Consider the following 16,000-nt stretch of genomic DNA (forward strand, 5'->3'; position numbering starts at 1 on the left):
ACATGACCGTATTCTTGATTTTCCCTTTTTGTTATTTCCTTATTTTTTTATATATGACAAATATTGCTGCCCAGGACAGGATTCTACCATAACATAGATGTTACTTCAAAGAAGACACCTTATATATATTTTGATGTATCGGATGAAGCAAACATTAAGCATACAGAATTCTAGTAACTGTAAGTAAGGGAAGAGACAACTGTACCATGGGTATCAATCTTAAAAGCTGCACTTTTATTTTACTAAATTATCTATGTTAAAAACAAATCTGTGCCTGCTGTGGAATTTCACTGCATCAAGTGTTACAATATTTTTGTTTTTATTACAAGCAGGAGAATGCATGTAGAACAAGTGTTAAGAAACATGACAATAAATTAGAATATAATTTACAAAAGCAAAAATAATAATAAAGTAACAGTGTACCACATTAATACTGAGTATAAAATAATAAGCAACTAATCACAATAATACAAAGGTAATTTCAGTCTGTACTATTAAGGATATCTATGTGACATTCACTCCTTTATAAAGATCCTAATGAAATGGACTATTTCGGATGTATACACCTTGAAGGATTAATCTTAGATTTTTATTTCTGTTTTGATCTTTATCAGCTGATAGTATTGCTCAGCAGAAGTACTAGCACCAGGTTTCTGCATCTTGTATTGTACTATTTGATTCTAGGTCTGTCATATTTATAGCCTGCACAAAGATTCGTTTTGTCACTATTTAGGAATATAACACTATTTAGCTTAGATTATATAGATGGCTACAGTGTAGCAGCAGCAATGAACTGTGCTGTTGAAACCAATTATTTTTCTTTGAATTCGGTTTCATATTTCAGTCTTAGTCTGTAGTGTTACTTAGTTTGCAAATCCATATACATTCTGTGTTTTGTTCCCTTTAACAATACAATTCAACATGGCTCCAGGCAGTTCTTTAAATTCCAACCTCAGTGCTGTTATATTGCAGAGTAAACAGAATCCCCGGTGTTCTAGCCCCAGTAAGAGAGCAAAATGTGTCTTTGGAAACACTCCTTACAATTTTCATGTCCTAAGTGAGGTAAAAAAAAAGGGTTTATTTTCAATACAGAGAAAACCCTTTTCTCATTAGCTGAAATGACACATTAGCTGATAAACAAAATCATGTCCTGGAGAAAACTGGACCTTGATACAAAAAGGACTCTTGCTTAAGGAATGCTGTAACAACCCCTTACCCTTTCATCATACTTCTGATCTAACCAGGGCATATTAGCACCAAGGTGTTTTGTCAAAAGGACATAGGAAGTCAATTCACTTAACAGAAAAGGACTACATACTGCCCTTAATCTCTATGTGCAACTCCCAAAAATTTGGGATGTTTTTATCTACTGGTGTCATTTTTAACAGGAGTTGTTTACATGGTGATGAGAGCAACAGATAATAAGCATATGTGAATACATGCAAGCCAAATGAAAATTAATTTGACTGGTCACACATGTACAGAAGTGGAAATACTGGCAAGAGGTAGCAGATGACAGGAATTTGATGGTCATGAGTACAGACATGGGGTTACACAAAACCCCTTGACAGATTGTCAATATGTTGGGGAAATTTCATAGTATGAGTCCTCTTAACAGCATCTATTGTTCCATGTTAATTCACATTAGTAAGTAGTGTGCAATATATTTGGTTTGTTACTGGTAAAATATATTGGTACACTTCAATATCATATTTTGAAATTATTTTTCACTGAAAAGATTTTTTTAAAAGTGCTATTTGAGTTAGAATTTGTAACATATTATTGTTCACATAATTTTAACTGTTTTATAACAAAGGAGTCATAGTTGGACACACCATCACATTCATGAAGTACCTGTTGCAAAATGCAAATGTTCAAGTACAATATATTATTATAAAGAAATATCTACTTTTCTTATCTCCTTGTTGAAACTGTTACTGAAAAGTAAAGGGGAAGAGGAGCATGACAATTAACTTTTTAATGTTATAGTCCTGATTGTGACTTGCCTAAGAAGTTTGGTTTCATTTTTAAAAATGCTAAGTATTTGGTGAATATTAAAAATAGGGTAATATGAATAAGTGGAGCATGGCAGTGAATAGTTAAGACATGTAGCTTCTAATTTACAGGCATGAATTTGTTTCAGTCTCATGCTGAAAGCTGCCCCTTGCTTAAATATGGTCCAGCTTTAAATAGGTACCTGGCCATTTAGGTGAAGGCAGCCAGAAGAACAGCCATCCCTTTTCCAGTGTGCCTTATTCCAGGCACAGGCCTCTTGGCTCAAGCACACTTTTGACTTCTCATTTGAACAGAACCTAGATACCTCCATGAGTCACTTATTTTTTGGTTGCAATCCTTGCTACTCAGATGTGGTCTCCTGAATAGAACATTCACATATTCCTTCTCCTAAACAATACCTCTGCTATGGTATCAAAGGAGGGAACATCTGGAATCCATTTTAACTTTCAGCTTTGCAAAGGATTGTTGCTATTACACAGTAGGCTTATCATCTCCATTCAAATTACTTAGATTTGGAGAATCAAAGCTAATATGTAAACCAGATCTAGAAGCCCACAAAGTTGTTTCTTCTTTGTGGCTGGTGTTGTAAACAAAAGTGAGCTGGAGTCAAAGTGTAAATCCTAAACAATCTTTATGGTAGTAGTGAAGGAACTGGCAATCCAGTCTTCACCACTGCTGGGGTCTGCCTCCCCCATGATAGTGAAATATGTTCCTTTCAGTGGAGCTCTGTTTCACTTGTACAATGGTAAGATGGCTATAAACTTGCAGTGACGATTTCATTTTGTTTCACAGCACACTTGTATTTAATGCACCACTGCAATAACTGTTGCACCTCTTAAAACTAAGTCCCTCATGGTTGTTCTATTTAGTATAGCTTTATATATGGCTCACAGCAGTGTTCAGGAAATATGGATTACTCCAAAGGGAAATAGGTGGAATGAAGGAAAAATACTTTTTTTCTAAAAAATTTCTGCTCCTTAAATAACATTTCAAAGCTCATTTTATAATTTAAATTGTGGTGCTGTGTCAAGAGATAAAATAGTTAAGATTTTTAAGCTATGAATTAACTTTTTTTTTGATTCTTCTTTACTTCCATAGTAAACCAACTCATAAGAACTACATTTTAAACAGTTTTAAATAGAAATGGATTCAGTGTCATTGCTAAGTCCATAATAAAAGTTATTTTAATGGTCCATGGATGTAAACAGACTATTGGATTTAGTCAAAAGAACACAAATGTTCCACAGTAAGCTATCTATATGTATTGTGTGAATCTTTCAAATTTGGGATCCCCTCATACTGTGTCCAGCACTTTGGATTAATAAATCCCACTTCACAGAAGTTAAAATAATATTGAAATCCTGTCAGCTGGGGCTGACCAGTGGTTATGTTTTCCACAGGGTAATGCATTTGCAAGGACGTCAATCTTATTCCGCTGTGTGGCTCTCTTTGATGGACACTCTTCCACAATGATAAAAACAAGGCACATTCTTCTGCTTCCTGTGGGTCAGTGTCCTTGGCAGGTCTTGCAGCACATCTGTCTGAAGTATGCTCGACTGCAGAACTTGAACTTCAGCACCAGTGGGCAATAGGCCACTTTGTTCACATCTTTGCACTCTAACAATTAAGAACATTAAAGAGAAAAAAATCAGATATATAAGTTAAATACAAAGGATATGCTTCTCCTCTATCCATCTATCTTGCTTTCTTTGTAACTACTCTTTCTAGTACAGTCTAGTGCATATAATATTGCAAATTTTAAAAGCCATAAAAATATTTGCAGGGCTTTCGACATTTAGAAGTGAGCAGTCTTTGCTTTGGAAGAACTAACATATATTGGGATAAATCATCACTTTACACAGTTAGAAAATGTGAGGGATTTTTTTAACATTTTTACTTCCTTCTACTTCCTTTACATTTTTTTACTTCCTTCTCAGGAGTTACTTTATTCTTCCATGAGAGGTTATCATTATGATGATTCACGTCCATATATTTGTACGAATCCTTAAAACAAAATGAGCATTGTAACCTAAGAGGGATGGAGAATATTACGTAAGTGTTACAAAGAATGGTACCAACAGGTTGAGTTCATTGACCAAAATGAATGGTGGATTATACTTTAGGCTTGGTTCCACACATCCACAACTTATTTTATGCTAGAAGTTTACACATGTAATAGATATAAAAGCTTTTTTTCAAACTTGTGTTTTCCCTGTATGCTGGGCTTACTGCCTCAACTGCCCTATTGTACTGGCAAGTAGCTTTCCCAGGAGGGGAGAACAGAGCTCAACCCCATGGAGGAAGGTTTCATTCTTTTGCATCCCACACAGGTTGCATATAAAGTGACTTTGTGGGTACATTACAGGAGCTGGAATATGCTGTGGTACTCCTCTGGCCCATTTTTTTGCACCTGTAGAAAGCAGGTGGGAATGGAGAATGGAGTTTGATCTGTGCTCAGTTCTTATCCTGATACAGCTCAAGAAAGAGCTACATCTGAGAATTCAGTAACACACTCAGACTCTACAGATCTTTAGTCTCCATATAATCTCCTAGTACATGATTCTTGCTCTGGGACAGGGTGTTACATATAGTGGATTAACACTTGCAAGCATACTGTAGTAACAAATTGAGTTGCAGATGAGAATTTTTTAGTATTTGAACCTAGGAAAGCATTAATGAGGCTGAACTTCCAGGTCTTTATTGACCAGTATTTCTGATAATGGCAAAATGCATGCTTTTTGCTAAGCAAGAAGTACATTACTTTCATGTCATTAACACAGATATAGCACTTTCATTACAATTCTTTCACTCCACCTACATGATGTTTAACATACTGCTTTTCTAATTCTTTAATTCTTAATGGAAACATAATTGAGTGACAGGAAAAAAGACATTGTGAGTAGCTGGTTGAAACACATATATTTCTCTACTAGCAACCACACATGGTCACTGTATTAGACTGAATTTCAAACACTCTTCACAAAAGAGGTCAAGTCTCTTCCAGAAATATTTCAGGTACTCATGTTCGTGAAGTGAAGTGTAAAATAAAAAGTTCACTTGATCTCAACAAGACATAAAAAATTCACTCAATCCCAAAAATAATCCTCAAACCCACTGTGTTTAGTCAAATACAAGTATAACCACTGACTCAATTTTTTCTAAAAGTAGGATTTCAAATGATCCTTTTTCATGTTTCTTTTAAGTTATTCTTCCTCTTGAGTAAAACTGGACTCTGTTCAGCTGATGCCATTTGGACAGCAATGAGAGAATATTCTGGAAGTTCCCCAAAACTTCTATCTTAAAAATCAGTTTTGAAATAGATAATGGTGGCTGATGAAGTAGCCTATTCTTCATAGGACTGTGGCTGAATGGAGAAGATTTAGCAGAGTTCCTTTTGTTTCTAGTAACAAGTGTTAATAAGTTTCAGTAAGCTACATGCACAAGCTCTGCCTTGCTGAAATTTGTGGCTAGATCAGGTGATATTATGATATTAAGTATAATTTTACATTAAAAAAACCACAAAATGTCACTGTGCCTCAAGCTAAAGAAAGTGCAAAGATGTATAATGAAATAGAAACAGTTTTTCAGGTAAACTTTTAAATGGGCTTTAGCAGTCTAGATTCAGCAGACATATATGTATTTAAGAGAATAGAATAATTCTGAATAGATTTCAAGTGGTGCGGTAGATGATGCCTGTAGTTCACTTCCAGCAGAAAATGCAACATTACCCACATCAGTGGCAGCCCATCAAAACCACATCTACAATATTATAAGTCACTAATTAAACGTTTGAAAACCCCAGAGTAAAATATGACAAGATTCAATATAACTTTCTTTTAGTATTTCTGTATCCTCAAAATTTTGACTCTTGTTTTATGCAAACAACCCATACTTTCCCAAAGAAAAATTTTCCAAGTTTCACCAACATAATCATTACACTGAGGAGTGGTTCAAGCCTCCTCAAAACTCTGTTTGATTTTATCTTTGGGTAGCACAATTAAATTGCTAAGAAATTGTTGAATAGGATCCACAGTGTGCGAGCACAGGCATTTAGCAAACAAAGAGAATCAGGTTTGCTGGGGTTTGAAACAGAAAGAGAGCCCCCCAGATAATCTGACCCTGCTGCAAATCAGCGCGTTGCTGCTGAAGTTGCTTTTGCCCCACAGTGGAGCCCAAAGCACAAGGCAGTGCTACAAGGTGGCACATGGACAAAATCCCTGTGTGTGGGTAGGTATGCTCTGCTACACACATGCACTCTGAAGTGGACAAACCCTTTTCTCTGGGAGACCTGGCTCCTTCCTTGAAACCCAAATACTGATAGTCAGATCACATCCCACTGTATCTGCAGAGTGACAGAAGCGAGCACAGAGGCACGGCATGCCCCACTCATTAATACATTCACAACAAAGTATCATAGCTCCAAAATTTCTCACAGAAAATACTACTTTTCCAAAAATATATGTGCTCTTTAGGATTAGTTAGCTCTTGAAATCTTTTCATCATCTCCGGGATGGTGAAAAAGATAAGCCTCATTGTTTAAAAGGCTGATACTTTACTGCACTAAGAGATGTCAACTCCTCTTGTGTCTAAGAGGACTTTTTTAAAGCAGAAAATGTGTCAAACCTGCTCATTATTCTGCAAATCCTGTTTGTGCTTCTCCTATTCACTATTTAAGAGAAACTGTAAAATATTTATAAATTAGAATATATATATAAGAAATACTTCTACAAGTATTGAAAAAAATACCTTGAAGATAGAATTTTTGCCTGATTTTGGGATAGGGCAACCTTAGTCTTTCACAGATTGTAGCAAAATTCTTCTGAAATCATCTAAGCATATTAAACTGTTAAGTGTTTTGAGATAAATACCTCCAGTGTGAGACATAAACACAAATGGGATGCTAAGTGGCAATGTGTTGGGAACTATATCCTTTGGAAGATACTGTGCTATATCTTTTTCCCCTTGATTCTTCTTAACTGTGCTATGAGGCTGGATGGCTGTCAGTAAGGAGCTAACTTGCACCTGGCTCTCTCAGAGTGCGGGCCAAAGAACTGACAACCATCAAGAATACAGTATAAGTGTTTTTCAATATTTTCTATTTGTGGATCCCCAAAATTTTCCAGTGAAGGTGTGGGTCCCTAAAAACACAATTACCAACAGACTCACTGTACATAGCTATCCTGCACAGTTCTACTGTAGGGAAGTTCAGGCCACCCAGTGTACAGATATCACACACAGAAAATCCCCAGTTGCATTCTTCTATAAGAGATTAGCATATTTTCTCATAATACTGAGGAATTATTAGTGAAATTACTATAAACAATATGCCCTTGTCATCTAGAAATTAAGAGGATACTGGGACTGAATCATGTCCACTTATAAGTAATTTATTACCTTCCTTACTTTTGACTGAAATCAGCATTTGTGTCTGGATATAAAATAACATGTAGCCTGTGAGATTTAAAAGGCAGAAAGTATCCTAGATTGATAATTATCACTTAAAGATTTATTGAGAGCACTAAACAGAAACAATGCAAACTTTACTAAAAATAATGAATTATTATTATTCATACATTGAAGCATAAGCGTATTTCTGGGACAATCTTAGTATGCTTCCATTTCATCACAGACATCTCTATTTGCCAGACTTTTATAACCATTTTGAATCTATGGCATGGACGTCGATGGATAGAGTAGACATTGAATGACCACCAATTCTGAGTAGACAGAAGGATAAACTTGCCTTTAAAAAAATTTAACACAGAGCATTTGTTCCACATAAATAGGACATTAAACTCAAATGTAGTAGGAGATTTTGTGTAAAAATACTCAATTACGTACTGCACAGAGATGAGTTATGTTAAAAGCAGTAGTGCTAGTGACACTGCAGTCAGGTACTTAAAATTTAGGGAATACAAAAATTTTGGGAATAAGTGTTTTAGAATGACTGCTTTTGCAGTGTAATCTCTTGATAGTTTGGAGAATTTTCTATTCCTTTTCTTCTTCCACACAAAGTGAATTATACTTATCTCATGAGCAACTATTCTGAATTTTATAATCAATGAGCATTGATCAATTTATTGCCTAGAATTCCAAATCTACTTTGAAGTCAGCATTTCACAATAATTTGGTCTAGACCATTTGCATGTTCAGATCCAAAGTATTTAATAAGTGTGAATAAGCTTATTTTCACAATACTATCTCATAGATTCACTACCAAAAATACATTCTGATGAAGTGAGTTAATAGTCTAATTAAATTGGACTGTATAGTGCAAAAAATACTATAATTATTTTGAACAGGCATTATAAATCAAAAAAAAAGTTAGTTAGAAGAAGCTGAAAGGATGTCAAAGTGTAACAACAGACTTGTTCTTACAAGAACCATGTAGCACAAAATCTGTGGTCCCAGCCTTCCAATGAACACTATTTTTTGCTACTACATTGCTGTGTTTAACACTGATTAGGCAGGTAGAAGGTCAGTGGATAAAAGTGTATCATGCTCCCCCTGGGATTATGAACATTTCCACTGAACTCATGAAGAGATTAGAAAATCAATGACACAAACAGCGTGCATTTTGTCCATGACTTAGGCTATATATTTTTAAGGGTATTTTTTAAAACAAACAATGTGTATATAGGTTTTCATTGACTATACTATTCAGCTACAATGACTAAGCAGAAAATAATTTTTAAGAAGTAATTCACAGCCTGAGAGATGACGTCATACAGACTTTTACCAATGCAGCAATGCTGACTATGTCACTTTGCTCTTTTCAGAATAAATTATATTAAGATGGTAGACTTACCCTCTGTGTTGGAAATAGGAGTACTGTCACATTTACTTTCACACTGCTGCATTGATGGAGGTCTGAGAGTTTCTGAACACTCACTGGATGCTTGTCCAGTATATGACAGGCACTGTACTGTTCTCATCTGTTGCCCAAGACCACACTGTGCAGAACACTAATGAAGGAGAAAAAAAAAATTGAAACCCTGTGTCTAATTTTTAAATATATAATAAAGCAAGAGGAAGCAATCAGAAACACTTTATATCCGTAAATTTTAGAGAAGACAGGCATCAGAAGATGTTTGATTAATAGAGAAAAGAATTATCATAAAATATTACAGGATTTTTTACAACACATATGAGCATTTGTCTCTCAAAGAAAAGAAAATGCAATGAAATATGGACTCCCTGAACAGTTCAGATCTGAGATATCAGAATACAATTTACTCTATTTCATATATCATACTGACACTCTAGAATATAGAATTAAAAAACCAAAGAAAGCAAGAATTCAAATCTGCTACAGGACTTTTTTTAAGGGAAAAGTAGATATCTTTCAAACAAATAGACTTTGCTGTTTGAAAACATTTTTAATTTCTGTAACTAAATAGTTACAATTTTAGTACAATATTAGTTAAATATAAAAGTGGATCTGAAGAATCACCAGGAAAAAAAGCCAACTAGATTGTAATATTGCAAATTATTTTCCATTGGTTAATTAAATAAAATGTTTCATTTTCATTAGAGGAAAATTGCTCCACAAACAGCAAATTATTCATTAATTTAATATTCTAAGAGTAGGCCATTGATCACTAATGAGATGCAAAAACATAAAGAAAGAAGGAAACTTAGTAAATCATATTTTGAAGCACGGCATAATGGCAACATTATTCAGCCTGTCCAGGAGTAATTTATCTTCCTGTACAATAATTCATATCTTATGTAAAAAATTATATTGATCTCAAAGTGTGAGTTTTCAGAGACAGATATATATACAGATGTGCTACTACAATAGGAATAGGCTTTATATATCCATTATATTTCTCAAGGAATTTAAATGTGTTTTAAAAATAGTACATCCTGCAACACTCCAAAATCTTTGTATCTCCAAAATCTTTTAAAAGTAAGATTTTTTTTTTTCTTTAAAGTGCATGTAGAAACTCATCCAGTAGAAACTAGATTGCTCTCAGACAATCATCACATTTCAATCTGACACAAAAAGGGAGAATCTTTTTGTTTCCCTCAGCTGTAGGAACCATCTCTTATCTACCTCCAGGGACATCTTAGACTACGAGGTGCTAATGTGGGAGACTAACAGCAATGAAGACTTGCATGAACTGTCCCACCTGTCCCCAGTCCCCAGCAACCCAGCGAGGAGGAGGACATCGGCCTAAACTACAGCGGATGCGCACTGGCGGCTTGTTCTCGTCTTGGCATTGCGCAGCTGGAAAGGTTTTTAGAAGATCACTGCTTTTGCACAGGACAATTCGGTGTTTGAATCCTGGGCCACACTTTGGTGTGCACTGAAAAAAAAGATTTATTCAAATAAATAATTAAAATCTCAGTAAAACACCAATGAAACTCTCAAAAATGCAATTTGTAATACAGGACATGATGATTCATGATCTTACAATTCCACAATTGTAATGATCTTACAATAATCACAATACAGTAATAATAATTTTTAAATGTTTAGAAACACATACAAGTTGACTGAAGATTGTTTCATTATGTACAAACTTTTCTAAGTTTTAAATTTCCTTTGCTGTTTATATTTAGACTACAATGATATTATTTATGTCAGGCTTAAGAAAAACACTATAAAGTAGAAAAGTCTGCCATATGTAACACTATTATGAAACCAATTTGAGTGTTTCAATAATTAAAAATAAGACAGTTTGTTCTTAATATCACCTTAATATGGTCTTGTTATATGTAGTAGATATAATTCGCGCCATTTCTAATATGATATATGTGATATTGAATATTAGAGTATACACGTTTGTATTAGGATTCCCCCCACCCTTGCAGGTGAGACCGGGTGTAGATTGGAAACTGATTCACAAGTAAGAAGGTACGGCTCGCCAGGAGATGGGCCATGTCTGGGGAGATACAGAAACCCCAGGTGCTGATCGTTAGCGTGAACGACCCGAGATGGATATCATGGAAATCCTTGGGCAGATGCATGTGAATACAGCCTTCAGAATTCCCTCCCGTAAATTTCATCAAGGGGTTCAACAAACTCCAGACACTAATTTGTTCTCCCTCATCACCAAAAAAGAAAATCTTATTAACATATGGACTCTGAATAGAAGAAAAGACTGATTGCTGAAATCTTGGCCTCAGGTGGAATTTTCCCTATAAAAACCATTTATGCCAGGATGGAGGTGTGTGGGCACAGAGGAAAACCTCTGCTGAGGCTGACCTCTTTGTTGCACACCCAGAGCCGACCCCGGGCTCGGCTCTGTTCTTTCCTTGTGGCTGGCTACATAGAATTTAATTGCAAAATAAATATTTTATTTTTTTCATATTAATTTGGCTGGAAAATTTTCATTTATAACAGTCTTCATTCACTTCACTTTATCCACAGACAATAAATACATTTTTTCATCAATACACAAAAGGAAAGGTAAATGTTGGATTTGACTTCATAGAAACCACATCATTCAGATATATCAAAATATTATACCCTCTCCTACAGTGTATGCTTTCCTCTCTTTTCCTATTTAAATTTTAACTCTTATTTCATGGTTTTCCCTCCTTTTATCTCTCTTGTGCTACTCTGACAGCAGGCAATAAAACAGCCACTTGAAAAGAAGCAGGCCTGATCATCTTTTCCTCATCTTCCTTCACCACAGTGCTGCTGCCATTCTCTTTCCTTTTTGCTACTAACCATTAACTGTCATACACAGTAGCTCAACTGCATAATGAGGAAGAGACAAGTCCTAACAAAATTAAAACTCAAGACCCTTCCCAAATCAGCCCCTTTTTGACATGAGACATTTTAAGCATGGTTTTGGAATCCTTTATTGGCATGTTAACCATTATCCCATAAGCATATCCGCAGTATTTGGATCAGAATCAGTTTTTCACAGCATAAACTTCACATGCAGATTATGCTAACCTGTTCAAGACTGGAACTGACTTTAATATGTGGAGACAAAACATTATTTGGGAAGCAATATTATGTGGAACTGGAGCAATATTCAAGAGATCACATACCAAAGGCTTTCCAAACATCCAAAACAATTCACTACATCACTGAGGAGAAAAGAAACATCCCAAAGATTAATTTTCCAAAAAATTACTTGATTGAGGCAAACGTAATTGTTTTGTGCCTAATCCTGAAGCATCTTTGAATAATTTATTGAAATTTTAAAACAGTTCCACAGTCTTATGTAAGGATGTAACCTACCAATTGTGGGAATCCAGGGCTTCCCTCTGGCTGCCCTGGCAGGTCTGGGACCCTGGCAGGGGTCAGGAACCCCCCTGTACAGAGCCCCGAGAGACACTGTCTGTGATCTCTGTCCATGGAGAGGAGTTTTCAATCTTACAGGATGAATTACAAGCTTTGAGTGTTTGATAAGAGTAATAATTAAGTGTGGCACGGGTGCAAAAGTAAAATTTTAGGTTTCTAGATCAGGGGTTCAGAGGGGACAAGATGGAGGAATTGGGTGTGTCTTGTCCTTTTCCTCCTTCTTCATGCCCTCCATGTATCACTGTGGTGTTGGCATTTTTCTATTGGTTCAGGCTGGGGACACACTGTTCAACGTAGATGATAGATATTGGCACATTATTGTAAATATAGCACACGTAGTTTCTGGTATATAATGTTTGTAACATCCCACTGAGAGGCAGAGCCCCACACGCTGCCCTGCAGGACAGACCTGCGGCAGGGCAGCAGAACATGTTATAGATAAGCAAGAATAAACAACCTTGAAAACAGCACAGACGAATTATGGCTTCTTCTTTGGCAACGGGGCAGAAAGACAGAGACTTTCTACAATCTCGGAATCACCAATACCCACAGATTCCGACAACCAATATGTAAAATTTTATAGCTCTATCTACATATACCTCAAAACAAGAAGAAAATCTCCAGAGAGAGGCACCTAAACTAGTCCATATAGAATAAAAGGTTTATTCCAAATGTTATTTCCACTTGGATTTAGGGTCTTAGACTGGGCTGCATAAAGATGAGTCTTGTATTTGAAGTTTATAAGCCAGAATGTAAAATGGATATATAATCACTTTCCTTAAAACTTAAGCTTTTCTACCCTATTTGATCTTTTTCTACCAAGGTACAGCCTCTTTATCTGCAGTAGTTCAGTATTCAGATTTTTGATACAGAATAAACAGTTTCAAATGTCCCTATACTTCCACACCAAATCTTGTGCACATTGCCTAGTAGAAAACTAGATGTAAGAGGGACGTAAGAGAAGATGTCTGGTAGAACTACACAAATAATACTAATGATAAAGAGAGACCACAACCCAAGGACAGTTATTATGTGAGGTCTTTGAAGTTGTGATCATGACTGATCAGTTTTGGTCCAAATTTCAAGGAGTGTTATGAGTACTTTCTCCCACATGTATTTAATGTAAAATGCATGACATTTTAAGTAGGAAGGAAAAGTATGTGCCCCTTCCCAGCTAAGTGCTTAAAAATCACATCAGTCTGTCAAAACAAACAGAAAAGTGATCATGTTGAAAGGACTGTGTCAAAATGTTAAAACCCAATTGGCCTGTGAGGTTCCATAATCTATAGAGGATGTTAGCAAACAAGCAACAAGGACTAAACTTTGAGTTTAGGAGCATCTTCCTTCTAGTACTAATTGAAGACACAATCTTTAATCTATATGTAACATGCCATCTGAGAAAGATCTTCTTCCAGCTACTGGTACCAGAAAAAAACAACACTCCCTTGTTTGGACTTATAGCTATAAATTCTACTAAGATGGACTACACTGAATCCCAGAAATGGAAGTGAAAGAAGGAAATAGGTTGCCTTCAATAATACTGAATCACTAAAAATAATAGACACCAATAAAATTTAACAAAAAGATTGTACGCTTCCAAAGAAAATGAAAAGAAAATATCGAGATAAGCCAAATGAGGAAAAATTATCTTCCATTACTAAATGCTTCTAAAATTTCTGACTGCCTTTGTGGAAATCATGAAGGCAAGTTATATGTGCTTGTCTGATAAGGCTCTTTCCAAAAAATCCTTAGAGTATTTTTTCTGCTTTTTAAAAATAATTATCCTGAAAAATATAAAAGGAGTAGTTTATAGTGGGTAGATTAATTCTATCAAAGCTCAGCTATCAGAAAGTGTGAAAAAACTTATGGCACTAGCTAAGAATTACTACATTCCAGTAGGAAAGACATCCTTAGTTTTCATTTCAATTTGATAAAACCATGCTTACATTCTCCTAAGAACTTCATCTAAACAAGTATGTTTAAAAAATGTTTCTGTTTCTCTGACCAAAAGGATACATAATTTCCTGTTAATGCTCACTGAAAATTTTAAAAACATGTAATTATATTCAGTATCAACGAATGCATAACCAGATAAAACAGTTCTGTAATTGTTTTATTTGTAATATGCATTGTTTTGAAAATGAAAAGAAAACTTCATATCTTGCATTCCAGAGAAAATTAGCAGGGTTTGCCATTGGTTTCAATTGGAAGAGTATTCAACTCTTCATTTTTTAAGTTCACTCTTGTTTTCCTTTTCATGTTTCTGTCAGAAATTCATATAAACGCACATATAAAAATGTTTACATTTATACTATGATAGGGATTTTAATACATTATGTTTCTGGAAACCATTAACAGAACAAAAAAAAAAAAAAAAGGCAACTTTTCTCGTTATATTAAAATGGTATCATCAGTCAAGACAGTCTGCCAAGCTACACAAATAAAATCCATACCAGAAGGAAACCTGATTTTTCACAATCCTAATTAATTATCACAATCGGAAGTTTAGCAAAGTTTGAATCTTTAAATTAGAATTATTTTGTTCAAAATCATTACATGATCTTGCTGCATAAAAGCCTAGATATGATAACAGAGTATAAAATTACTTTAGGTAACCAGTATGTGATACCTGTGGGAGAGAAGGAGCTAATTTAGGGTATAGTGATACTCTGTAGGTTATGGACATTTTCCTAAGAGGCAGGAAACAAAACAATGAGGCACAGGTGAAACATCATCTGGGAAGTTTTCCTATTAATCCTTTACTTAGCAAGCTCTGACAGAAAATGAACTAATATTTAGTGGTCAGAGGTCCTGCCTCCACTATTTCCAATGAGCTAACACAGTGACATTTCCTTACCTCTGACCAGTCCAGAGCAACCCACTGTGGGGGGCAGGACTGGTTGTTGCAGGGCTCTTTTTCAACAGGCCTGTGTGTTAAACAGTTGGCAGTGTCCAGCGTCTCCTCCTCAGAAGGCCCAATTTTCCTGATGCAGAGAACTGTTCGTGAACGCATTCCTCCATCACAGGTCTTACTGCACTCTGACCAGTCTCCTATAAACCATCTGGATAGAAAATGTTAGGAGGCTCAGTTAAATACATTTCAGAAACAGAGTTGATAGCTACACAAAGCAAGAATGCAAACAGTTTAAATCACTAAACCAAAGGAATTTTTAACAATGCACACATTCATGGTGAAATAAAGTATAAATTTATGGGTCTTTTTACTAAATATTTTAATTTATGCCCCACTGCAATAGAATCTTCCAATAATAACAGTACTTTGTATTTGCTAGGGCAGCAATTTCCATCCTAGCCTGTAGTAGTCAGAAAGGAGTGTTTGAGCCTGACAAAACTGAAGCTATTTATGTAGGTTTGTATTGGACTTGCCTGAAATAATTTCTGTGAAAATGGTTTGCAACTGGAAATGTTTGGGAACCATTGCTGAAAGTTACATCACAAGTTAAAAGCCAAGATGTTTGCCTCTTTTGTATCATTATAATAAAATAATTTTATCTCGAAATTGGGCTTTTTGTCTCATATGATTATGAGACATTTGTAACTTTTTAATAAAAGACTACACTGAAATGTAAATTATTCTCATTTTTTAAACTGAAGCAAACACTAGTAAGACATGAATTCATCTCATAAAAACAATCATTTCAACAAACTCCTTTAAAATTTAAAGAATTACATTATAGGTGGTAGAGGGAACTTTTG

General features: G+C 35.3%; 1 protein-coding gene across 2 annotated transcripts in view; it reads right to left on the minus strand.

Moving 5' to 3' along the window:
* Positions 1 to 213: 213 nt before the first annotated feature.
* Positions 214 to 16,000, minus strand: part of ADAMTS6 (ADAM metallopeptidase with thrombospondin type 1 motif 6) — a 146,032-nt gene continuing 130,245 nt past the window's right edge. For both annotated transcript variants that reach the window (XM_072921911.1, XM_072921910.1), the window contains exons 22-25: positions 15,141 to 15,345; positions 10,152 to 10,328; positions 8,825 to 8,981; positions 214 to 3,633 (exon numbers count right to left, since the gene is read on the minus strand). In XM_072921911.1, coding sequence (XP_072778012.1) covers positions 3,524 to 3,633; positions 8,825 to 8,981; positions 10,152 to 10,328; positions 15,141 to 15,345 — 649 coding nt within the window. In that variant the 3' untranslated portion in view covers positions 214 to 3,523. The remainder of the gene's footprint in view (positions 3,634 to 8,824; positions 8,982 to 10,151; positions 10,329 to 15,140; positions 15,346 to 16,000) is intronic.

Source organism: Taeniopygia guttata, chromosome Z (genome assembly GCF_048771995.1).
Source record: "Taeniopygia guttata chromosome Z, bTaeGut7.mat, whole genome shotgun sequence".
In the NCBI taxonomy this organism is placed as follows: domain Eukaryota; kingdom Metazoa; phylum Chordata; class Aves; order Passeriformes; family Estrildidae; genus Taeniopygia; species Taeniopygia guttata.